Source organism: Elephantulus edwardii, unplaced genomic scaffold (assembly GCF_000299155.1).
Source record: "Elephantulus edwardii isolate Elephantulus edwardi_28Jun2011 unplaced genomic scaffold, EleEdw1.0 scaffold00003, whole genome shotgun sequence".
Classification (NCBI taxonomy): Eukaryota; Metazoa; Chordata; class Mammalia; order Macroscelidea; family Macroscelididae; genus Elephantulus; species Elephantulus edwardii.
Window position 1 is genome coordinate 33,818,079 of NW_006399753.1, and position 27,637 is coordinate 33,845,715.

Consider the following 27,637-nt stretch of genomic DNA (forward strand, 5'->3'; position numbering starts at 1 on the left):
TGGATAATCTTCAGTAGAATATTGCTTGCATGTGAAATAATGAGATTGTTCTATAGTTTCCTCACTCTGATGGGTCACCTTTCTTTGGGATGGGAACAAATATAGATGTCTTCCAGTCAGTTGGCCAAGTGGTTGTTCTCCAGATTTCTTGGCACAACTTGGTGAGCAGGTCCAAGGCAGCATCTCTTAATAGGGTCAGTATAATTTGTAGTTGACTTGATGGCATCTAAAAATACCAATGACATTTTTCAAAGTAATCATATCTGATATAATGAGAGCCATATTAAAAATCTGTAAACTAACTTTCACTTGATTTTAACCAAAAAGCTAAGAAGTGTTAGTAAACTAACTTTCACTAGTAAGCACTGCCATCCTTTTTATGTCCAAGTTTTTGTTTAAAGCATATAACTCAAATGAAAATAGAAAAAATTTATAATTTAGGAATATATGTTTAAAATCAGAAATGAAGCATAAACTCAAATACATGAAGACAGACCACATGATAAAAGTTCATACAAAGTCATACTGTACTTGTTATTTCAGATCTCAGAATGTAAAATAACTGTACAAGATTCAATGATGTCTATAGAAATCAAGTCTTTAATACCAAAGAACAAAAAGAAACCAAACCCATCAACTAAATTCTTACTTATGGCAAACCTCTACCGGGTTTCTAAAGCTTCACATCTTTTAATTTTTTTAAATTTTATTATTTTTGTGTGAGTGTACCGTCAAATCAGATCTGACTGGTACAGGAGGAGATTGTTCCTCCTTCCCCTGGAAGAGCATCTGGTGGATTCAAACCGTGCGCCTCTGGGATTTTAGTTGCAGCTCCTTTCCACTAGGCCACCAGAGCTCCCCAGCTTCACATCTTTACAAGAGGAGGGAGACTTGTCATCTTGTCCCATGGAACAAGTGTAGACTTGAACAGCCAATCTTTTTTGTTTTTCTCAGAAGTATAGGGCTTACTATGGAAGTAACAAGTCATAATTCAAGTTAAAACAGACTAGAGTCCTTCAACCAGAACAACCTCTTCTCAGGCAAGCTTACAGACAAACTTCCCTCTGACCCTTGGCTTGGCGAACCACCAATCTTTTGCACTATACCATCAGTACCTCTTAATTCTTCTGGTAGCATCAGGTACACAGCCTGGGTTTTTGGAATAATGAAGAAAGACAATTTCCCAGTATCACCACATTCATTCATATATTCTCTACTGTTTATTACAGAAACTGTGGAAGTTTTCATTAAGTGCAGAAAACCAAAGGGTATAGAGAAAGAGAGCAATTTCTATCAAAATTTAATCAACAATTTCTACCACAACTTAATCACACAATTTAGCAAGTGAACCACTGTATAGGAAGAAGTATCAAAAAATATGCCATTTTAAAAATGTTGGTCCTGTATATTGTCATTGTGTTTTCTTGAAAAAGTGTATTAATGCCAGCTTATTGTTAAAGTAACATACAAAATTTACATAATAATCACTTTCATAGATATGGTGACTCCATGTGTTACAGAGTAGGGTTTTTCTTGGTTATAATTGTGATAGAATTTTATTGCCAGCGTTTTTTTTTTTTTCCACAGCAATTTTTTGGATTTGTAGTTAATGAACTGACTCAACAGCAACTAGTTTTATTTTAATCAAGGACATATATTGCTTATCTGACATTGGTGTCCTGTAAATAAGAGATGAGTAATATCTGTCAAGAATAAATATGTCCTTTTTAAATAAGAATTTCATTATAGATTTATTTTCAATTTTCAAGATTGGCATTAAAAATTAGCAAAAAACATGCAAGTGTTTCTTCCTTCAAGAAACATTAAGTTACATTAACATTAAACCAAAGCTCAGTCATTAACTAAGCTAACTTGTTGCTACTGAGCTGACGCTAATTCATAGCTGACCCTCCAGAAGGTTTTTTCCCTTGTTGTTGCTGTCGAATTGGATCTGACTGGCACAGGAGGAGATTGTCCCTCCTTCTCCAGCAAAGCATCTGTTGGTCCAGCAGGTTTTCAGAAGCAGTAAATCACACCAGGGGAGACTGTCCATCTTTCTCCTGAGGAGCAACTGGTGGATTTGAAGCACTTGCCTTTGAGCCAGCAGCACAAATGTTTATAATCACATTAGAATTTCTGAAATGTTTCTTTTTTTTTTGAAATGTTTCTTGAGTGGACAGACTATGTTACTTCTTTCTTCTCAGATTCATAAAAGCATTATTCAGAAGGAATTCTGAAATTCGCATTAAAACACAGAAAGGCCAAAAGGAAGGTGAGAAATGATGAAGAACGAGAGATAAGCAGCAGATTTTAAAGAGCAGCTTAAGAAGACAAAATGTTATAATAAAATAGGCAACGGAGTTCGAAAACAAAAAAACAAATCTTTTCAGTATTTCTCAAGATGGAAGAATGAAAAACCAATTCAAGCCTCAATTTACAATACTTGAGGATTCTAAGGGAAGATGGAAGGAATACATAGTCACTGTAGCAAAATGTATCAAAATTGAGCCAATATTTAGACATTTCAGGAAGTGGTATGTAATCAAGAACCAATGTAATGAAGGAAGAAGGTCAAGGGGCATGGATATTTCTCTGGCAAAAAATTAGGCCCCAGGCATTGATGGAATGATTGATGCATTTTAACCAAAAGATGTAGCGCAGGGCGTGCTCACTAGCATATGCCAAGTAAAATGGATGACAGGAAGCTATGTGGCCATCTCACTGGAAGAGATTAATATTTGATGCCATTCTAAAGAAAAATACTGTTCAGTTTTAAAATCACAAGCAAGTAAAATCTTGCTGAAGATCATTCTATTAAAAAATGGCTGGAACAGTACATAGACAGGGAACTTGCAGAAATTCAAGAAAGATTCAAAAGAGGCTAGGGAATGAGGAATATCATTGTTGATGCAGATAGTTTTTGGCTGAAAGCAAAGAATACCCAGAAAGATGTTTACTTGTGTTTTATTGACTCGGCAAAGGCATTTGATTGTGTGTATCATACTAATTTAGGAATAACAGTGAGAAGAATGGGAATCCGAGAATACTTAATTGTGTGCTCAGGAAAAACTAATACATAGACCACATTGTTGTCCAAACAGAACAAGAGAATACTGCAAGGTTTAAAATCAGGAAAGGTTTGCATCAGGGTTGTATCAATCTATGTAATGAGAAAATTTTTTTTGAGAAGCTGGACTATAAGAGTCTGGCAGCAAGATTGGACAAAGACTTAACAACTTGTGTTATACAGATAGTACAACCTTATTTGTTAAAACTGAAGAGAATTCTAAACATGTGCTGCAGACTAGACTACAGCCTTCAATATGGATTATATCTCAATATTAAGTAAATGTATGTAGAGACTGTGAAGATGACATAGTATAAGACATGGTTTTGATCTGTTGTTCCCAGGATCACTGTTTAATTTTAGTAGACTTAATGGGGAAGGACATCATGCTGGGGAGGGTGGAGGGACAACAAAGGAGGAGAAGGCCCTCTATGAAGTGGATTGATTCGGTGACTGGGGTTATCGGGATGGGAATGTCAGAGACAGTGTGATTGGCACAAGACAGAGCAGAGTTTAGGGCTGTTGTACTTAGGGTTGCTATGAGTCACAAGTCACTCAACGGCACATAACAACAAACAACAACAACAACAATGGCATATAACAACCACAAGATTCAGGAAGTTGAATTCATCATGAAATTCTTTACCATTATCACACAATGAATTAAATACTATCTCCTCACACACCTGTGATTTTTGGTACCCTCTTATACACCAAAATCTAAAATGCTTGTGATGCTTTGAAAATATGCCTATCGAGTCTTTGCTATTTCTCCCTTTAAGAAGAGAACAGTTTCTTGATCTTTGAGCACTAAGAAATTTACTTCTAATGAAGAGAATGGAATGGAAATTCAGGTATGTAACTTCTTAGACAAAAAAAAAAAATCCACCTAACCGAACTTCTGGTATGATGGTCAATTAATTAGACTGGGAGGCTAGCTCCTTTTTAAAAGATACCAAAACACAAAAAACCAGCAGATACTGATGATAATCCTGGACTTCTGAAATTCAAAGGAAGCAATAAAGAGGAAATTCAAACACTGAATGGAGGTAGAAACTTAATGAGAACATCTATTAAGGAGACTCATAGAGACTCTAGTGAAATAAAATTTACAAGAACAATTTACAAGAATTTAGAGATGCAAATAAAAACAACAATGAGGTATCAGGTATCTCATTAGCAACAACGGCAAAGTTTAGTAAGACAGTAAACAACAAATGCTGGCAAGGGTGTGGAGGGACTGCTACATTGCTAATGGGGGATGTAAAAAGGCACAACCACAATAGAAAGCAATATGGAATTTCTTTAAAAAGTTAAAAATGGAAATACAATTTGATCCAGCTATTCTACTACTAGGTATATATTATAAATAAATAAGATCTGTGACACAAACAGATACAGCACACCCATGTTTACTGCACGATTATTTACAACAGCAAAGAGAGCAATGCAATAATGAGAAGTTAGTGCCCATCAACAAAAGGATAAAGAAACCATGGGACATTCATAGAATAGAGTTTTATGCAGCACTGAAAAACAATGAAGAATTAATGAATTCATGTAAAATACAGGTGAATCTAGAGAACATTACGCTTGTGAAATAAGCCTGCCACATAAGGACAAATACTGTGTAAGACTATTTTTTTGTTAAAAAACTAAAGAAAGATTTACATACAGAGATAATTATTCTAGCATGGTACCAGGGTGGGAAAGGAGGGAGAATGGAAAATTAATAGATAAAAACACCCACTTATATGCTTTCTTCTAATTATTTATCAGAAGCAAAAGTGAATCTCTATTGGAATATAGTATTATTTCAAGCCTCTATTATTTTGTTAGTTCAAAAAGTTCAAAGTTTAATTAAAAATTATCAAGTATTCCAGCACAATAAAAACCCATTCATTTACAAGTAAACAAACAACAAACGCTTATTAAGATGGGAGAAGAGAAAGACAATATGGGAAGAATGGATGATCAGACATTATGGGCATTATAATTAAAGCACCAAACTCTTGGGACTTACTGTAGAATTTCTTGCTTTCAAGAAAGTTAGCTGCCATGTCATGATAAGAAGCCCATGATGTAGGACTCCTCACAATGGCCATATTAAATGAATTATTTCAGAAGCATACTTTGCAACTCCAGTTAAACCTTTAGCCCCGCCCACATCTTGACTTCGGCTACACAAAACTCTGAGCTAGAATCTCCCATTTAGTGAAGTAGCTTCTGAATTCCTAATCTAAACAGAAATTGAGATGAAAATATTTGTTGTTTTAAACTATTAAGCACAGGAGCTAGTATTTTAAGCTAGTAATTTTTGGAGTATGCTACGGGTAATTTATTTTGTAATAAGTAAAAGACATGTCTTCTTTCCCATAACCATATCCCATTAGGAAAGACTATACAAATTACAGTGGTGGATTAGATACTAAATTCAGGTATTCCATTAAACTAAGTACTTAAGGATCATGCAATGATGTAGACTCTGTTGTTTTCACTTATGTTCTGTAGGATTGACATAACCAGAGACTGAACCATAAATTTAATCTCTCCCAAAAGGGTTCTTTTGATTCAGTTTATAAGTCAGTTACAGTTATCCCTAGTTACAGTGTTCATGAGTTTTTCACTGCTTTAATCCTGAAACTTAAGCCCATTGCTGTCAAGTAGGAACTGACCCAGAGCTGAGCCTCCAGTGGCTTTGGGGGAGGCTGTAATTACATAGGAGGAGATTTTGCCTGTCTTTCCCCTCTGATGCTGTTAGTGGATTTGAACTGACAGAAATGCTGCTTTTGGGTTAGCAGAAGAACTTCTTACACACCAGGCCAGCAAAGCTCCCTCATTTGTGCAAAAATACTAATTAATAATAAAATAATTCAGTTTTATAGGAAGGGATTTTTATTTGTATCAGATGTAAAAAAAGAAAATGTAATTATAAGTAAATATGCCAGTGAAAATTTTTTCAATTGCTAGTTTGATCAGTATTTTCCTAAATTAAGCCTAATTTCTTATTTTACTCTCTTTCTCAAACATTCTGACGGGCAAGTAGACAGTTCGAATCCACTAGCCACTCTGTATGAAAAAGGTGAGGAAGCTCTTCCCACATGATTTGCAGTCTCTGAAAACCAGCTGGAGGGTAAACTATGTATGAGTAGATTCTGACTGGACAGCAGTAACATTCAATAAATCAAATTTATCTATTTCTTTTTTCTCTTTTTCATTAAAAAAGGTTTTTTTTAATGAAAAAGAGAACAAAATAAAATTTATCTATTTCTTTTTATATTTTTTGTTCTCTTTAACTCAGTAATACTTTGACTAAATATACATAGAAGAAAAAGAAAGCTGAAATGTAAGATGATAGTTTTTCATTAAATGGCTACAATATAAACAGAGCTCCTCAGAGTACTAAAATGTAGTCTTTATAGACTTTTCCCTATTATTAAGAAAACTGATTGTAAGCTGAGGGTAAACTATCTGAGCCACGTGAAGACTTTTTATAACTTTAAGTTAACTAAAAACTGTAAAATTTTTTATAAATAACCAAAAATTACTTATATTTAAAAGAAAATAAATTATTAAAATATCCTGGAGTCTTTTACATTATTCTTTTGGTTCTAACAATAATGACTGCTATTTTTAAAAATACTTTCTAGCATCTTCAAAGAAATGCTATAACTAGAAATTTTAAAAATCTCATTAAAATCCATTATCAAATAATGGCATTTAGAAGTACTTGAAACAAAAGAATATTATTTGCATAGCTCTCATATACCAGAATTTTCTAGGGGAGAAAAGACTTTATGTTCTAACAGACTCAATTATGAAGCTGAATTTCAAAAGTCAAAATCATGGTTTCTGAATGTCTTTTTCTGTGAAATAAATGTGAACATACTCTAGTGCTACTGTGTCTAGTGTTTATTAACATATTCACATGAAGTGGAATTGAAGTAGGGGTGATGAGAGAATCAAATTATTAAAACAAAAAATGGTAAAAATATGAATTAAGAAATGAAAATTAAACTTAGAGAACTTTTCATTTAAAAATTTTTATTTGCAGAATGTTTCAACATTGAGCTTTCAGATTTGATGGTAAATAAGAACTTCTGAGTTAGAACAAAAATTGAAGATTATCTTAGTTATGGACTAATAATTGAATAATTGATAAATTAAGCTAATATCTGCTACTTTATGTAGAAAGAAATATAGCATTCTCCTTTCATTGTTGATGAGTATTTACCTATTATTTTCGTCACTGTTGTTATGTGCCTTTGAGTTGACTGTGACCCATAGCGACTATGCACAGAAGCTCTGAACCCTGCTCTATCCTGAACCAATCTCCCTGTCTACCCCCATTACCCAGTTACTGTGTCAATCCATTTTATCCACGGTCTTCCTCTCCTGCACTGACCCTCCATGATGTCCTTCTCCAAGGACTGGTCCCTCCTGGCAACGTGCCCAAAATGTCAGATGGAGCTTCAAAATCTTTGCCTCCAAGGAGCAACTTGGTTTCACCCTCTCCAGGAATGACTGTCTTATGGCAGTCCATGGTCTGTTAAATACTCTTCTTTAGCATCACAACTCAAAGGCATCAGTTCTTCTTCTGTCATCCTTAGTCACCTCTAGCTCTCTGATGCATAGCAAATAACTGCAAAGACCATGGCCTGGATGAGGCCACCTTAGTCTCTAGACTGACACTGTTGCTTCTCTACTGTTGGAGAGGTCTGGGACAAGAGATTTCCTGACTGCTGGTGTCAATTCCTATCTATCCATGTTTTTATGCTTTTAACTACATATACTTTTATTTCAATAAACTTTGATGGAGTAATATTTTAAGTAATTACATGAACTATTATCCCTATTTTGAAATCTTTTAATTTACATTTCTGACTCAACATTGTTTTTTAGATATATCCACACTGATATGCAAATATCTAGTTTATATTAATTTTTCTAAGATGTTTCATTATAAAGATGTACTATTCTGTTACTGATAGATGTTTAGGTTATTTCTAATCAACGCAGAGTAAATATCTTAGTGTTTGCCTCCTTGCAGGTAGGGAATATTCCTTTATATGTTGTGGCTGTTGTTATTGTTATGTGCTACAGAGTCACGTGTGACTCATAGCTACCATATGTACAACAGCCCTGAAATCTGCTCTGTCCTGTGCCAACTTTACTGTCTCTGACACACCTACCCTCATTATCCCAGTCACTGTATCAATCCATCTCACTGATGGTCTACCTCTCTTTCTCTGTCCCTTCACGCTTCCAAGCATGATGACCCTCTCCAAGGACTAGTCCCTCCTTACAATATGCCCAAAGTATATCAGACGAAGCCTCAGAATCCTTGCCTCCAAGGAGCAGGCTGGCTTCACACTCTCTGTAGTTCACCTGTTTATTTTCCTGGAAATTCATGGTATATTCAACACTCTTCTTCAGCACCACAGCTCAAAGGCATCAATTCTCTTTCTATCATCCCTAGTCACTATTTAGCTCTCTGACACATGGTGAGCAACTGCAAAGACTATGCCCTAGATCAGGCACACTTTGGTCTCCTTTATATACTACTTCAATAAAGAATCCTGCTTAAGTGAATTTTTAAAAATTATGTACAGGCAACAGAAACAACAAACTAGAATACTTATTTTTATTCTAAAATTATGTATTTACTATTTTTCTTAGTTTATTAAGGTATTTCTTCACCAAACGCTGTATTACAGAAAAAAAAATGCCTGACAATTGGAAATATAAAGCCTATTCCATTATTTCACTTGTACGCAGTACTTTTATTTAGGAACATGTAAGTCATATAAATATATATATATGTGTGTGTGTATATGTGTGTGTGTGTGTATATATATATATATAAAAACTTCTGCTTAGAACTCTACTGGTAGTATCACCTTAGAAAATAAAATGAGTAAGATATGCTATGTCAGCATTTGAGTGTTGCTTTCTGGGGATTTTAGAGTTGAAATGAATCTTATTCACTTTCTCCCTCCTACCTGACCACCAAGCTATGACAGAACATCGACTAAATAATTCAGGAAGTCTATGAACCTGATTTCTCATCTCTTTTAGGGAATTAATCTACCTTTAATTGCTTTTCTCTTGGTATTCCTGATATCACTTTATCATGTGGCAGATCAAGAGTCAAATTATTCTTCCTTGAGTCACTGTCTTCAAGCAGAGGATCATAGCCATAACTATTATCTGCAAAACAAAAATCTCTTGGACATCAGTAGGAAATCTTTGTTTTTAGTTATCATCTGAAAAAAAATGGAAAAGAACATAAACCAAAAACTGTAATTTCAAAGTACATATACTTAAGCCAAGAATTGTAAAAACAAACCCCCCAAACATTTCTTTTCTATTAAAATTCATAAAACTCTTTTCCAAAATCAGTGTGCCAAATATGCAAAATATAGGCACATGTTCTTTGTATCTCACTGCCAGCAACAAATACTCTTTAAGTCTGTCTTCAGGTAACCAACTTTGTTTATAATAATTATTTACATAGCAATTTGATGGTCATTGCAGGAAAATTAGAAAATGCACAAAGGTCAAAATTAAACAACTAAGTAAATAAAAACCACCACAGTTTTTATCATCTACGAATTACTTTTTGTTAACATATTAACATGCTGGGTTTTATTTTAATAGAGGAGATCTGGTTGCTTAGTGGTAAGGAATTGCACTGCCAACACAAAGGTATGTGGTTTGGACCCACCAGCTGCTCCATGGGTGACAGGTGGGCAATCTCTTCTTAGGAGATTTACTGCCTCTGCAAATCCACTAGAGGTCCAGCTATTGGTTGGTCCTGGCTCAATGGTACACAACAATAACATACATATAAAGTCATATAAGAATTTACTTCTGTAGAAATGAAATAACATTAATTTTTGTATCCTGCTTTGCTCATTTTCCTGTACATACCATGAAAAGATTTCATGCTAGTAAGTTAAAATTTATTATTACTTTCTTTGCTTATTTAGATTGTTCATCATATGGACAACCACAATTTAGCATTTCTGTTATTACTAGTTTTTCATTATTAAGAATACTGTAATGAACCTCTCTGTATATACTTATACTACTTGAGCAAATATATTCTTATAGTTCATTACGCTCTGATATTCTGACTCAAAAGGTACAGATATTAAAAGATTTCCATGATTATTGGTAAAAAAGCCTTCTAAGAAATTCTATTAATTTATTAACTAAGAATCCACTATATCATGTTTGTGAGTACACATTTATTGCTACTGTAGAAGTGTTTGTTTCTTAAATAAACATAAACATGTAACTATGCCAGAGTTATTAATATCAGAACAACTGAAAAACAGAAATAAAACAGCACAATGTGATTTTTTTAAAAAAACCCCACAACCCAAAAATGTGATTTTCACAAAGAGGTTCAAGAAATAGATAAAAGAATTAATATGAACATACCTCGACTGGAATTCACAAGAAGTAACTGTGATTTTAGCTTGTCAATAATAGTTTGTTGAAGTGACAGCTGTTCCTGTTGCTCACGAATTCTCTGCTCATAGTTCTCAGTCTGCTGACATAAAAACCAGTTAGTCTGATATTTACTGATAGACATATAAATTTGACTTTCCATTAGTAATTAGAAATAGATATGGCCTGCCTATGTTGCTATTTCCCAGGTACTGTGAATACGTACTTAAGAAATAAAAATTCCATTTGTAAAAAAATTAGTGACTTAAAATATTTAATTAAAGCAGTAGAGAAATTTTAAAAAAGAATTGTAATGAAAACAATTTGTCAAGAGTTGGCTTCTTGGTTCGTCCCTCAGTTAAAATGGATTAATTTAATGCTTAATGATAACAAAAAGAAAAGTATGGTAAAATTATTTTAGATTATAGGTCAAAACCAAAAAACTCGTTGTTGTTAAGCAGAACTGATTCAGAGATGACTCTGTTATTATTGTGTGTAGGAGAGTGGATGCTTTTGAGCTGTGGTGCTGGAGAAGGGTACTGAATGTACCATGGACTGCCAGGAAAACAAACAGATTCATCTTGGAGAGGATTAAACCAAGCTACTCCTTGGAGGCAAAGATTCTGGGGCTTCGTCTGACATACTTTGGACATGTTGCCAGGAGGGACGGGTCCTTGGAGAGGGACATCATGCTTGGGAGGGTGGAGGGACAGCGCAGGAGGGGAAGACCCTCTATGAGATGGATTGATTCGGTGACTGGGGTAATCGGGATGGGTGTGTCAGAGGCGGTGCGGTTGGCGCAGGATAGAGCAGGGTTTAGAGCTGTTGTGCATAGGGTCGCTATGAGTCGGAAACGACTTGACGGCACATAACAAAAACAACAACCATCGAGTTGGCACTGACTCATGGCTGACTCTCCAGTGGGCTTTTAGAGGCAGTTAATCACATGAAAGAAGATTGCTCACTCTTCTGTGGAACAGCTATAGAACAATGTGCCTTCGTGAAAGTAGCTCGTCTTATTGCCATTAGGCCACCCAAGTTTCCTCTCAGAGCCATTAGTAGATACAAACTGCCAGAGAGGTACCTTTTGGGTTAGCAGTGCCAACTTCCTACAGCCTAGGTCACCAGAACTCCCTCTATTAAAGGTAGTCTGTAATGTAAAGAGGAAGCAAAAGACAGGAAGACTCTCAATACAATGCACTGACACAATTATTATACAATGGGCTTAAGGAGGATGGAGATTTTTTATGAAGGTGCAAGTCAACCCAATGGCACCTAACAACATATAAACACTAACTCGAAACAAAACTAAACTTTCAGGTCTTCTAAATAAAAACACCTCTAAATTGATTTCTAGAATACAAAAATACTGACGAAACTAGCTACACATAAGATGCATTAAAATCAAAGAGGCAAACAAAAATTACAAGATTACATTGAACAGAAACTTCTAAGAATGTTCTAAAAAGTCAGAACACTCCTGTTAATCTTCAGTGTATATCTTAAACACCTCCTGCTATGTTTTTAATCCATTCATCTTACTTTATTGCAACAGTAAGGCAACTAAAACATGGGGGGAAAAGTTTGGGTTAGAGAATAAAATAAAGATGGTACAAACCTTAAAGCAACTTTGAAAAATTAATAGTACAACTACCAAATTAGTACAAGGTCTTAAAAATTGCCAGAAAAAGTTTACTCATTTCTGTCACTGAAGAAACAATTTAATTGAAGACTGTAAATCTCCTAAAATTATAAATTAGACTCTAATAATACTTGAAAGAACCTCAGTAAGTATCAAGTATTTGGTTTTAGAATATTCATCAAAATATGTGAAGTTATGTTTTCAGAGATTAAGAAATGTCTTTGATAAATTAATTAGTTGTTCTCAGTTTTTAAAAAGTAAATTAGTTCAAGGAATTAAAGCAAATATCTCATATTTCCAAATAACAGTTGAAATTTTATAAGTAATATACTTTACACACAAATAAAAGGTAAGAGCTGATAAGCAATCCAAGTGGCATGTTATCGTTACAAATTCGTTAGGTAACAACACTCTTTACAGAATTCCACATCATAACTTAAACATAGAGATTTTTCAGTATATAAGGATGAGAAGGAAGAAGAAATAATAGAATCCAAGTGCATTTTTTCCTGAGCCCATCTGAACCATGCATCCTATAAATAGGATTCTTAGAACTGAATATTAGATGGTAAAATGTAGTATAGAGCTAGGTTTCCAAGGACAAGTATCTGATTATTCCATAAGTTCATATTCAACCTCTAGAGTGAAAATATTGACTGAAAGAAGAAACTAGTCTGCTCTTCAGAAATATTTATACCTTAAATTTATTTGGGTTACAGAGCCACTAAGGCTGAAGAAATCTCCAAATGTGCTAATATGAACTTTCTATAAAGCTTCTCATTAAATCAAGTACTAATTATACATTCTTTCACTGTATTTGAAAGATATATTTTGGTGATACTGTCCGGAGATTAAAATCCTAAAAATCTAACTCACAATAAGTACTATGCAAATTGCAGTCCATTCTCTATCTATGATGCTTTTCCCCCTATAGTACAGAAATCAAATGACTACATATTTTCTTTTAGAAAGCTTCTGTCAGTTAATTTTCATCTTCAAGTCACTGGCTTCTAAACATGCTCTGCATATAAAACAGAATAAACGAATAATGCTAAAATACATTCATTAGCTGGGAAGAAGCAATAGATTCATGGCTACTTTAAGTAAAAACTTAAAATATATTTAATCAAGTATTATGAAAATTCATGCAAATTCTATAATATTTAAAAAATCAGATATTTTGGAAGTACAATGGAGGAGAGCATAGTAATGGTTCATGTTCTCCAACTTCGCTTTCCACACACATTAAAGCAATTATAATATTCTCGTTTAATTGTCTAAAAGTCTGATTTCCCAGCAGACTATGAGCTCCTCATGGGTAGAGAATATTTTTTTTCTAGTATCTCCAGAGTGTAGTGGAGTGCCTGGCACATACTGAGATGCTCAGTAAATATTGTTTGAATAAACAAAGATGCTTAATAATTATCACAGAAATAGATAAGCCTGCATCAGACAACTAAAGGATAGAGAAACAGCTTTGCTTATATTCCTACGAGGGAAACAGGAAAAACTAGACAAGGTCAGGAGGTGAATAAGACAAAGGAACAGTAAGTTTAAGAAAATGAATAGGCAAAATTTGACATTTTGGAGAAGAAATAAAAAAGAAAAAAGGGTAATAATTTGTACAGATTCTGAAACAGTATTAAGATCTTGAGCATAATGCCAGAGGTAAAGTCCAGAACAGGGTATTGCAACAAACTGAGAAATAACCAGTAGCATTCAATTTACTAGCTGTGTTTGGAAACAGAATGAAACAAGAAGTTTCCCTCCCCCTTTGTATTATTAGTCCAGTGAACATAAATGAATAAACATATAACCTGCAAAGTTTTATTAAAAGGTCAGACAACTGTTGCTCTGTAACAATTTCTTTTTACATTGCACAACTACAAAGTAAGTACATTTCAGCACCATCAAAGACCCCAGAAAACATAAAAATCACTACCAACCAAATTGAAAATGTACAACAGCAATGTCTTGTCAACACTTCTGTACAGAGCACAGACATGACAGCTAAAACAGACAGAAGAGAAGATGCTTTTGACAGCCAGTGTGTGTGAATGATTCTTTGAGTCAGATGGCAGCAACAAGTTACCAACTAGGAGATCTGCATGACAACTAACCATCCATCTGTATCAAACACCATCTGGCCAAGATGACTCTGGCTTCTGTGTATTTGACACTCCCTTCAATTCTAAAGACTAGCAAAACAAGCAGTTTACCAGCATCTAACAAGGTAAACAGGTACTTAGGAATTTGTGCCATAATTTACTTTGTATTCATTTTAAGTTTTCAAAATCAAAACCTAAAACAGCAGTGATCAAATAAAGTACATCTCCTAAATGGTTGCCTGTACATACTTACAACTATCAAAAAGAAAAAGAAAAAATTATTCTTAGTAATTGTTTCTTTCTTCAAGGCAAAATTTCCATTATTCTTATTCAAATAATTTGGATACACAGCTGTTTAAGTTGCTCCAAGTTTCATAAATACGGAAACACTGCTATTGCATTTAGATGCCACTGAGTCAATTCCATCTCATAGTGACTCCATGTGATCGTCTTCTGGAGGTCTTTCATGTAATTTATGTAATCTTCATTCACTAGGTCTTTTTATCCTGCATAGTAACTGGGAGGGTTCAAACCACCAACATGACAGAAGTCTAACTTAACTACTGTGACACCTGGCCTCCTTAAATACTGAATAGATTTCTGTAAATGTTTATTCTTTCCTATAGTTGAGGCTGTGAATTCTTACTTTTCATGTTTTACAAGGCACTGGGCCTTATTTTCTACTTAAGAAACAAGAAGTTTTTCAAGTGTCCTTAAATCATCTATAATAACCTGAAAAGGTCCAAATCAATCAATCAATCATGTATGTATGTATGTATGTATGTATGTATCTATCTATCTATCTCTTTTTATGCCCCAAAACTAGTCTTAATATTATGAAAAACACCAATACATTACTTTAGATGTTAAAAGAATAGGAATTAGATAAATGTTGAATGGGTTAAATAAACAATCTTAATTTAAACACCTCTCAAAATAATCAAAGAGACAGAAAGGTTTATTGAAGGATTCATCTGAACACCAGAACTACTCTCAATAGAGAGTGAGAGGTACAGTTTATGAAGTAGAAGAATGAGAATTATCCTATTCTATGGCCTGATCAAGTCATGGGATTTCCAATTGCCTCTTGTGCATGAGAAATTGGACATTGAATAATGAAGGCTGAAGAAATACTGATGCATTTGCATTATAATGCTGGTAAAGAATACAGAATATACCATGCAGCTGGAAGAACTAAAGAACAAATAAATCTGTCTCGGAAATACAGTTAGAACCCTCTTTAGGCGTGAGGATGGAGACTTTATCTCACATACTTCAGACGTGTCATGAGAAAGGACCAGTTCCCAGATAGAGACACCATGCTGGGTAAAGTAGAGGATTAATGAAAGAGGAAGAATATAAACAAGAGAGAATGACAGTGGCTGCAACAATGGGCTCCAACATAGTACAATTGTGAAGATGACACAGGAATGGCAACACTTCATTCAGTTTTATTTGGGGTGGTTCTGAGTAGGAATGGACTTGCCAGCATACCTAACAAAAGCACAGATTACATTACACAGCACTTTAGATACAGGCTACTTAACCGTCTCATTTTCCCACTTTGATAAACTATAAAAATTTTTATATATAAAAATCACACATGATTAGTAACTTACTCAGCTCACTTTTAACTATTTTCTAGCCTTCAGGTTCTCTGCATTTTTTCATTCTTATAGCTCCAGTACTGAAACTTATCAAGGACATCAGTAACTTGACAGATCAGATCATTAGTGTGACTACCTTCTCAGAGGTGATGTATCTGCCATTGATGTCCCAATGATACCAAATGGTAAATTATGACAGTTTACTTTTAAATTTAAAGTTCTGTTTTGGTCGTAATTCATTTACTTAGCCCTTAAGTTCTGGCTTTCTTTCTAAAATTTACCAAAAAAAAAAAATTACCATGTCTTGAATCCTTCAGGTAAATATAATTTTTACTTTTCAAACTTCTAGTTCATTACAACTCCAGATGCAGAAGGTTGTCTTTGAGAAATTAGGGTAGTACCATGATTGAATGAGCAAAAGCCTGTGGTGATGAAGGAGGAAGTTCAAGCTGCTCTGAAAGAATTAGCAAAAAACAAGCAAGTGAAGCCATACTGATTGACATATTCAACAAACAGATGCTGCCCTGGATGTACTCATCAAGTAGTGCCAAAGAATCTGGAGGACAACTATCTGGCCTACTGACTGGAAAAGACATCAAACAGTATCATTGATATCACATGTAAGCAAGATTCTGATGAAGACTATTAAAAAACAACTGGAACAGCACATCAACAGAGAACTGCCTGAAGTGCAGGTTGGATTAGAAAAAGCCATGGCACTAAGGATAGTATAGCTAATGTCAGATGATCTTGGCTGAAAGCAGAGAGTACGAGAGGAATGTCTATCTTTGTTTCATTGACTATGCAAAGGCATTTGACTGTGTGGATCACAACAAACTGTGGCTGACTCTGAGAAGAATGTGAATTCCAGAACACATGATTGTGCTTATGTGAAACCTGTATTTGGATCAGGATGTAGTTGTCAGAACAGAGCAAGGAAACACTGCATGGTTCAAAATTGGGAAGGGTGTGTGTCAAGGATGTGTCCTATCTCCATATCTTTTCAATCTATATGTGGAAAAGATTATCTGGGAGGCTGGGCTCCATAAGGAGAAGTGTGGCATCAGGACTGGAGGTAGACTCATCAACAATATGCATTATACAGATGACACAACCCTGCTTGCTGAAACTGAGGAGGAACTGAAGCACTTGCTGCAGAAGGTCAAGGACTGCAGCCTTCAATATGGATTGAAGCTCAACATCAAGAAAACAAAGATTCTCACCACTGGCCAATTGGCAGCACCATGACAGAAGGAAAAGAGATTGAGATTGTTAACAATTACAGCTTACTTGGCTCCATAGTCAAGGTTCTTGGCATCAGTAATCAGGAAACCAAAAGACAAATTGCACTGGGAAAATCTGCTGTCAGGAACCTCTCCAGAGTACTGAAGAGCAATGATGTCAGTATAGAGATTAAAGTGATCTTAATCCAGGCCATGGTCTTCACATTTACTTGCTATGTGTCAGAGAGCTGGACAATGACTAAGGATGACAGAAGAAGAATTAATGCCTTTGAGCTGTGGTGCTAGAAAAGATTCTTGAACATATCATGGACCGCCAAGAAAACAAGTAAGTCTGTCATGTAGAGGGTGAAACCAAGTTTCTCCTTGGAGGCTAGGATTTTGATGCTCCATCTCACATATTTTGGTCACATGGTCAGGGAGGACCTTGCGGAAGGACATCATGCTTGGAAGGGCAGAGGGACAGTGCAGGAGAGGAGGACCCTAGATGAGATATACTGATACAATAACTGGGGCAATGGGGGTAGATGTGTCAGACTCAGTAAGACTGGCTCAGGATAGGGCAGGGTTCAGACCTGTTGTACAGACAGTTGCTGTAACAGGTAACTCAATGGCACATAAGAAGAGTGACAAAAACAGCTGAGAACATGCCATCTAGCTAAAAACTTTACTTACCAATCTTCCTCACTACAAAGTGTGGCCACATAACTACGTTCTGTCTCACAGAATATTAACGGAATTGATATGTATGCATTCTGGATCAAAATCTAGAGATTAAGCAACTTACTTCTCTTTTCCTTTTAACTGACAGGGAAATGGGAACAAGTGGGGCAGCTACTGTGATCCAGAGAGTGAAACCCTCTGTCTTTGCCGGTCTAGGGCATGGGTACTTGGAGGGTACCTAGTCAAAGACTGCTAGCTTCAAGAGACAGTCACTGTCAATCTGACAAGTCCAAGTGTGGATATAAGTAGCTGAGGTGTGTGTCAAGTAAAGAAGAATCTCAGTCAGAAGAGGTGCCTACTAATTTAAGGGCTGCTAGCAGGCCAGGTGTGGCACAGTCTGTTGGCTCTGAGAAGATGTTGTTCAAGTTTCTGACTCCACATACAAGATGCCGTGGGCAAGGCTCAAGTATGAACTGGGTCTAGGGTGGGCAACACTACTCACCGGCTAGTGAACAGTGGGAGTGGGAGGCACAAGAGACAACATGGGGAGATTGGACTATGTCAAGCAGATGACACAACTTTGCTTGCAGAGAGTGAAGATAACTTGAAGCACCATAGATCATCAAAGACACATAGTTTTCAATACGAATTACATCTCAATATCAATAAAACAAAAGTTCACCTCTGGATCAATCAGCAATAATATCATGATAGACGGAGAAAAGACTGAAGTTGTCAAAGATTTCATTCTACTCAGATTCACAATTAATACTCATGGTAACAGAACTAAAGATATTAAAAGACGTAATGCATTGGAATATTCTATTGTCAAGGACCTCTCCAAAGTGCCAAAACATGCCAGTTTAAAGCTCAAGTTACCTGATCCAAGTCATGGGATTTTAAATTACTTCCTATGTATCTAAAAAAAAAATCGAACAATGACAAGGAATGACAGAAGAATCAATGCCTTTATGCTGGAGAAGAGTACTGAATAAAAAGTGCAACCAAGGTGCTCCTTAGAGGTGAGAACGGTGACACTTTATCTCACATATTTTATGCATGTTATCAAGAGGGACCAATCCTTGGGAAAAACACCATGCTGAGCAAGGTCGAGGGCCTGAGAAAGACTATCAGCAAGATACAACGACACAATGACTTTAACAATGAGTTTGAGCATATCCGAGATCATGAAGAAGGCACAGGAATAGGCAAGGTTCAGATCTGTTTTCCATAGGGTTACTATGAGTTACTGTTGTTAGGTGACAGTATCTAACAACCACCACAGTTAACTCCTAATCTCAGCCCAAGCACTGAGCCATAATTGCTTATGAACTTATAGTCTGTCTCTCTTGAATGAGTTAGGTTGTCTTTTCTCTGTTTACATAAATCTCACATGGATTCCGATTTTTAGCATTTATTACAGCGTGGTTGTTTTTGTTAGGTGCCTTCCTATCAAGTACCCATAGTGGAACAACAGATGTGAACTTTGTTCTATCCTTTGCCATCTTCACACTTTCTGACACACAAGAGCCTGCTGTCAATCCACCTGGATGAAGGGCTTCCTCTTCTTCACCAACCCTTTACCTTTCTGAACTTCATGTCCCTTTCCAAAGAATAGCCCTAAGTAATAGCAACATGTCCTAAGTATGAGGCAAAGCCTTATAATCTTTGCCTCCAAAGAGCACTCTTGTCACACCCTTTTCAAGACCTATTTGTTCTTTTGGTCATCCACAGGATGTTCAGTACTCTTCTCCAACACCATAGCTCAAAGGCATCAATTCTTCTGTGATCCTTATTGTCCAGCTCTCAGATGCAAAGCAAGTCATTAGAAAGACCATGGCCTGGAAGACACACCTTAGTACTCAAACTAACATCATTACTCCTCAATAATTTGGAGAGGTCCCTCACTTCAGACTTTCCCAGTACAAAATGTCTTCCAATTTCCTGACTATTGGTTCCAAAAGTGTTAATTGCAGATACAACTAAGAGAAAGTTGTTGACAGTTTCAATCTTATCTTCATTTTCATGATGCTACCTATAGGTCCAGTGGTAAGAGTCTTTGTTTTCTTGACATTGAGAAAACATTGAGACATTGAGATGCAATTCATATTGAAGGCTGAATTAATATTTGAACTGTAACAAGTGCTTCAAGCCCTACTCATTTTCAGCAAGGAAGGTTGTTTCATCTACATTACACAGGATATTAATGAGTTTCCCTCCGATCCTGAGGCCACATTCCTGTTCATATAGACCAGCTTCTTCAATAATCTGCTCAGCATATACACTGAATAGGCATGGAGAAAGAACACAACCCTGACACACTTCTTAATTTTAAGCCATGTAGTGTGGCCTTGCTCTATTTGCATAATAGCCCGCTGGAGTAGTTATAGGTCTCACATGAGCACAATTAAGTGTTCTGGGATATCCATTCTCAATGTTAGCCATAACATGCTATGATCCATAGAGTCAAATAAGCCTCTGCATAGTCAATAAAGCATAACTAAACATTCTTCTGGTACTCCTTACTTTCAGCCAGGATCCATCTGAATTTAGCAACAGTATCGCTGATGCCATGGCCTCTTCTAAACTCTGCTTGAACCTCTGGCAACTTCCTACCTATGGACTTTCTAGCTGTTTAATAATTGGAACATGGAATGGATGTAGCTTGAATACTGTAAAACTAGAAATTGTGAAAAATTAAGTGGAACCCATGAACACCAACATATTAGGCACTTGTGAGATGAGAAGAGCTGGACTAGCTTTGGCCACTTTGAAACAGATTATCATATGGTGTATTATGCTGGGAATGAAACACAGAAGAAGAATGGTGTTGCATTAATAGTTAAAAAGTCAATTTCAAGTTTTATCCTGAAATACAACGTTGTGAACAATAGGTTATTAACCATACGCATACAAGGAAAACCCGTTAATAAAACTATTATTCAATTATGTGCTCCTACATCTAGAGCCAATGAGGAAGAAATTGAAAATTTTTACTAAATCTTGCCATCTGAAATTGACCAAACATGCACTCAAGATGTGTTAATAGTAATCGGTGACTGGAACGCAACAGTTGAAAACAGTGAAGAAGGAATAGTAGTTTGAAAATATGGGCTTGGTGACAAAAATGAGGCTGGAAGGAGAATGATCGAATTTTGTATTTTCAGTAATTTATTCATTGCAAATATCTATTTCAGAAGACACAAATGGTGACTTGACACATGGACCTCACCTGAAAGGCTGCATAGAAATCAGACTGATTACATCTGTGGAGGGAATCGTTGGAGAAGCTCAGTATTGGAAGTCAAAACTAGGCCAGGGGTAGATTGTAGGACATACCATCAATTACTCATGTGTAAGTTAAGGTTGTGGCCTAAGAAAACGAATATAAGTTTACAAGAACCAAAATATGATCTTGAATCTATTCCATATGAATTTTAAAATAATCTTAAAAATTGGTTTAAAGCACTGAACACCAATGACTGAAGACCAGATGAGTTATGGGATGATATCAAGGGTATCACCCATAAAGAAAACAACAAGTCATTATAAAGATAGAGGAGGAACCTTCCCACCCCCGAAATGGATGTTAGAAGAGACTCTAAAAATTGCACTAGTGCATCAAGAAGCGAAAACAAAGATTTTGGGCTTCCACTCATTCATTGTTGCACTATTCTCTCTACCCTCCTCCCAGTTTGTTCTTGTCCAAATGCCACAGTGCTTGTCAAAGCCAGTTCTGATTAATCTTCTTTGTCAGTGTATCCTTTGCCATTCCCTATCACTCCTCCCTGAGAGAGACTTCACCCTGAGTCATAAGGAAAAGGGGACGGCGTATTCTCTTAGCTACTTCCTGCTGAAAAGGGACGCTGTGGGTTTCAGGGTGAAGATCTTCTCTCACTACTCTAAAGGGCCCCTTTGGCAGTAGGAAACACATAGACTATTATGGAGATTGATTTTGGAATTCAGATGCACTCTTATTGATTGTGCTTGGCTGTACATGTACATATCCTTCAAGATGTATCATGGGGGTGTTGCAACCTAGAAGACACAAATTTGACTAACAAGTTATAAATACATGAGTCCAAAAATTATGGAAAAGTAAAAGAAAAGATTCTTTCATTGTTTTACAAACACTCCCCCAGGTCCCCTCCACCATGCAGCCCTCGCTCTAGTCTCCTGTGATGACAGAAATACCCAGTTACATCTCTCTTTTAGACGGTTCTCTCCCTCCTCTGTTTCAGTGCAGTATACATTATTGAACCCATCTTACTCAGTCTCTCCCCAACCCCAAGGACAGTCCCATTCTACAACAGTGGCATCATGTAATATTTGTCCTTTTGTGACTGGGATATTTCACTCAGCATAATGTTCTCCAGAGTCAACCATTTTGAATAATATTGCATGAGTTCCTTGTTTTTTAATGAGTGGAAGCCCAAAATCTCTGTAAATGTTTATGAAAATTAATAAAATATAGAGAAAAAAAAATAAAAAAATAAAAAAAAAAAAAGATGCTCCTGATATAGGCCATGGTCTTTGCAATTACTTGCTATGCAGTATCCCTTTAGAAATGTTAATATCTTTAGACTTTCCTACTTCTGCTGGGAACCATTTTGTTTTCTCTCCATAAATTGACTGTGAGAAGTGAATGGGGGTTATATCTTTATACCAAATTATTTTGAGGTGCACCCCTGAGTTTGTCTTAGAATATAGCTGAGAATTGTATATTTCAAAGTAAATGAAAATAAACCCAATAGTAAGCCTTAATAAGAGGATTCTAGCTTTTATTGAAGTTATAATTTAGTCGCATTATAGTCTGGGATAGCACTAAGGGATAATCTAGTTCAGTATCTTAATTTTAGAAGTTGAGAAGTTCAAGCTAAGAGAAGCATAATAATTTGCTCAGAATCAAATTTCAAAGGATTCACAAAGCCTGGTAATGAAATACAATAGGCATCTTGATTCTTGATGTTGTGTTCTGTCATAGGAACCCTGAAAAGCAAGAGGGCATGGGATTTCATTGATCATCAATTGATAATAAGGAAGGCAGACCATGCAATGATTAATTGATCACTAGGCTGCTGAGTCTAAGTTTTGAGAACTGAATCCACTTAGTCCTTCTACACAAGAAAAGACCTGGATCAGTTCCTGTAAAAACAAGAGCCTAGGAAACCTACCATGCAAAGTATCTGCCTCTGAAAACCTCCTGGCAGTTCAACTATGGGTCAGCTCCAATTCTAAAGTGTACAACAATGAATTCCAGGTTTCTTTGAAGGTTGCTCACCAATTATCTAGCTTCCTTCTCAACAAAACTCATCAATTGTGAGGCAAAATAAAATACTGACAATGACTTCTAAGCAAAATGGACTATCTTATATTTATTAGAAACACAGAAATTTGTTTATTGTGACTCTTTGCCAAACTAAATGAAAATCAAAGGGATATTGTCAGCCCTGTGGCACTTTTAAAGTGGATGCTTATATGTATACAGTTTCCTTTTAATAAAAATGCATAGGAAAGTGAAAAAAAAAAAGAAGCAAAAACAAAGAAAAGATGCTGAAGTAAAAGAACTGAGCAAAAGATTTCAAAGGGCAATTCGAGAGACAAAGCATAGTATTATAAAAAGAATGTGCAGAGAGCTGGAATTGGTGAATAAAAATGGAAGAATTCACTCTGTAATTCTCAAGCTGAGAGAACTGAAAAACAAATTTAAGCTGGAATCACACTACTGAAAGATGCTGTAAGCATTATACTGAATAACCCAGAAAACATCAAAGGAAGATGGAGGGAATACATAGAGTTACTGTACCAAAAAGAACTGACACTGAAAAATTTCAGGAAGTACCATATGAGCAGGAGCGAACAGTATTGAAAGAGGAGGTGGAAGCTGCATTGAAGGCATTGGCAAAAATAAAACCCCAGGAATCTATGGGATACCAAATGTTTCAATTAACAGATGCAGCTCTGGTCGCGCTCACCAGTTTATGTCAGGAAATTTGGAAAACAGGTGTCTGCCCAATGGATAGGAAAAGGTCCATACTTGTTCCCATTACCAAGAAAGGTAACACAACAGAATGTGGAAACTAACAATATTATTAGTATCACATGCAAACAAAATACTGCAATCATTCAAAACCAAGTAAAACAGTACACAGTGGTAAGCAGTAAGATTTTATTCCCATTTAGTAATTTCTTCAAGACAATAACATATGCTTTGTTTTAGTATTCACAAAACTTCACAACATGTAGAGAGAGAGAGAAGTGAATTCTAAAAATTAATGTGAAATGACAACAGACCCAAAAGAGACACAATAAGGTGGTACTGATAATGACAGACAAATAGAGAAATTTTGAAAGCCTAGACTAAACCCCAAACATCTATGGCCAACTGTTGTTTGATCAGGGAGATAAGACCATTCAATGTCAAAAGAAAATGCTTCAACACTGGTGGTAGGATAACCCAACATCCACATACAAAAGAATAAAGCTGCATTTCCATCTCTACTACATCTACAAAAACCAACTCAAAATCTTTCAATGACCTAAATATAAAAGTCAAAACAAAAAAAAAAAAAAAAAAAAATCCTGGAAGTAAAAATAGGAGCAAATCTTCATGCCCTTATATTTGACAAGCATCTTAGATTTGACAACAAAAGTATGAGCAAATAAAAGGAAAACAGAAAAATAAGACTACATAAAAATGAAAAACTTTTGTATACGAGAGGTCTTAATGTGAAAAGAAAATCTATAAAATGGGATATTTTCATATGATATCTGGATAAGGACTTAATATCCAGAATATATAAGAACTTTTAAAAACCATTAACAAAAAGACTAAAAATCCAGGCAAAAGACTTACAGACATTTCTCCAAGTTATCAAAAAGTCAGTAAATACGTGTAAAGATATTCAACATCACTGGTCATTAAAGAAACTCAAATTAAAAGCTCAGAGACTAGGATGGCTATAATTAAGCAAACAGAAAATCACAAGAGCTAGTGAAAAGGTGGACAGCTACGTACACTGCAGGCACTGTGGCAAAAGGTGAAAAAGTCCAATATTTAACATTTTATCTAGCAATTCTACTCCTATTTTACTCCCAAGTGAGGTAAAAATCCATGTCAATCCCTAAAATTGTACGTAAATGTTTATAGCAGCATTACCCTAATAACCAAAAATGTGGAAAAAACCCTAAATCCATCAAGTGTTGACTGAATAAACAAACTGTGGAACATATATACAATGAAATTATTCGACCATAAAGAAAAATTATGTTCTGATACATGCTATAAAACAGATGACCCTTGAAAACATACTAAGGAAAAGAAGTCAGACCCCAAAAGTGACATACTGCAGTATTCCTTCTATATGATACTTCCAAACAGGCAAATTCAAACAGGGAAGAAAGACTAGTGGTTATCAGGGAACTGGATTCAGAAGGAGTTAGGAGAAGGGAAGTAATTAATGAATATGGATGCATTTGTCAAATGATAAAGTTTTCAAAGTAGAGAGAGGTGATGGTTGCACAGCACATGAATACACTAAATGCCACTAAACTGATACTTTACAATGGCTAATTGTATGTTTAACTAGAGATAAAACCAAGTAATGCTCAAGAGTTCAGTAGAGTTACTTAAACCCACTGTCCTTAATTCCAATTCACAGAAACTTTAAGAGGGCAGAGTAGCAACTGGCCCATAGAGTTTCCAGGGTTGTAAAGCTTTAAAGAAGTACACTGTCACATCTTTCTCTTGGATTCAAACTGTTGACCTTTTAGCCAAGTACTTTAACTACTATGCCTGCAGTACATCTTGTTATTAGGTGCCATGGCGTTGACTACCACTCATAGTGACTTTATGAAAAACAGATCTGAACCTTGCCCTATCTTGTGCTGTTCTCACAATTTCTAATATGCTCATACCATCATTCCACACTGTTTTAATCTATCTTGCTGAGGGTCTTCCTCTGACCCTCCACCTTGCCCACCATGTCTTTTTTTTTCCTTCCCAGCATGTCTTTTTTTAAGAATTGGTCCTTCCTGATAACATGCCCAAAGTATGTGAGACACAGTTTCACTATCCTTGCCTCTAAAGAACACACTGGTTGCATTTTCTCTAAGACAGATTTGTTTATTCTTTTGGCAGTCCATGGGATATTCAGTACTCTTTTCCAACACAATTCAAAGGCACTGATTCTTTTTCTGTCATCCTTATTCATAGGAAGTGCTTGAAAATACCATAGCTTAGATCAGGTGCACCCTAGTCTTTAAATGGCATCCTTGTTTTTTAGCACTTTACAGAGGTCCCTGACAGTAAATTTTTCCCATGCAACAGGTCATTTGATTTCTTCATTGCTGTTATCATAGACGTTGATTGTGGATCCAACTTAAAAAAAATTGGCAACTTCAATCTTTTTTCTATTTTAATGTTGCTAATTGTTCTAGTGAGAACTGGTAAGGAATTTTGTTTCCCTGATGTTGAGATGCAAAACATACTGACGGCATATGAGTTTAATACACAGAGGATCCTACAAGTTTAAGTAAATCCATTTTGATATATAAGAATATATGGTATATTTTCTCCTATTCTTGAGTGCCAACAGATCCAACACTAGGAAGAAGGATTGGTCATCCACTTCTAAAATAGCAGGCCTCTGAAAACCCTATGTACAACAGAACACATGTAGAATGACAGAAAGGGAAACTGAGTATGGAAATACAAAGGAAGAGGAACAGTTGTAAGCAGACACTAGTGATTGGACCATGGAATGTGAGATCCATGAATGTAGGAAAATTAGATATTGTTAAGGAGGAAATGGAATGCATAAACATTGACATATTAGGCATTGGTGAGATGAGATGGACCGGCATGGGGCATTTTGAATCAGATGATTATATGATATACTACTCCAGAGATGAAAAGGTGAGGAAAAAAGGGGTTGCTTTCATAGTTAGAAAAGCCATTTAGATCTGTCTTGAAGTACAATATTGTGAGTGATAGGATAATATCCATAAGCATACAAGGAAGTCCAGTGAATACCACTATCATTCAGATATATGCACCAACAACCAGAGCCAAAGAATAGGAAATAGAAGATTTCTACCAACTTTTACAGTTGGCGATCGATCGAACATGCAATCAAGATGCATTGATAATAATGGGTGACTGGAATGCAAAAGTTGGGAACAGAGAGGAAGAATCAGTAGTCGGAAAACATGGACTCGGAGACAGAAATGGAGCTGGAGATAGAATGATTGAATTCTGCCCAATAAATGATTTATTCATTGCAAACACATTTTTAAAGAGACATAAACCTAGGTTATACACATGGATCTCACCTGATGGTATGCATAGGAATCACATTGATTACATCTGCAGAAGGAACCACTGGAGAAGCTCAATATCAGCTGTGAAAACTAGGCTCGGAGCTGACTGTGGAACAGATCACAACTACTCATATATAAGTTCAAGCTGAAGCTGAGGAAAATTAAACTGAATACACGAGAACCAAAATATAACTTTGAGTCTATCCCACCTGAATTTCAGAACCATCTCAAGAACAGGTTTGAGGTCTTGAACACGAATGAGCGAAGACCAGATGAGTTGTGGGAGGATATCAAGGGTATCATCCAGGAGGAGTGCAAACGGTCATTGCAAAGACAGAAGAGGAAGAGAAGACCAAAATGGATGTCAGAAGAAACTCTGAATGTTGTACTGGAGTGCAGAGAAGCCAAAGCACGGGAAGAATCCAAGATACTAAAGAGCTGAACAGAAGATTTCAAAAGGCAGCGCGGGATGACAAAGTAAAATATTACAATGAAACGTGCAAGGAGTTGGAGTCAGAAAACCAAAAGGG

At 35.9% G+C, this 27,637-nt stretch overlaps 1 protein-coding gene across 1 annotated transcript in view; it reads right to left on the bottom strand.

Annotated features, from left to right (window-relative positions):
* TANK (TRAF family member-associated NFKB activator) overlaps nt 1-27,637 on the bottom strand; it is a 70,396-nt gene that overhangs the window by 35,692 nt on the left and 7,067 nt on the right. Inside the window, exons 2-3 of the mRNA XM_006879365.1 lie at nt 10,517-10,625; nt 9,159-9,277 (exon numbers count right to left, since the gene is read on the bottom strand). Of these exons, the coding sequence (XP_006879427.1) occupies nt 9,159-9,277; nt 10,517-10,625 (228 nt within the window). The remainder of the gene's footprint in view (nt 1-9,158; nt 9,278-10,516; nt 10,626-27,637) is intronic.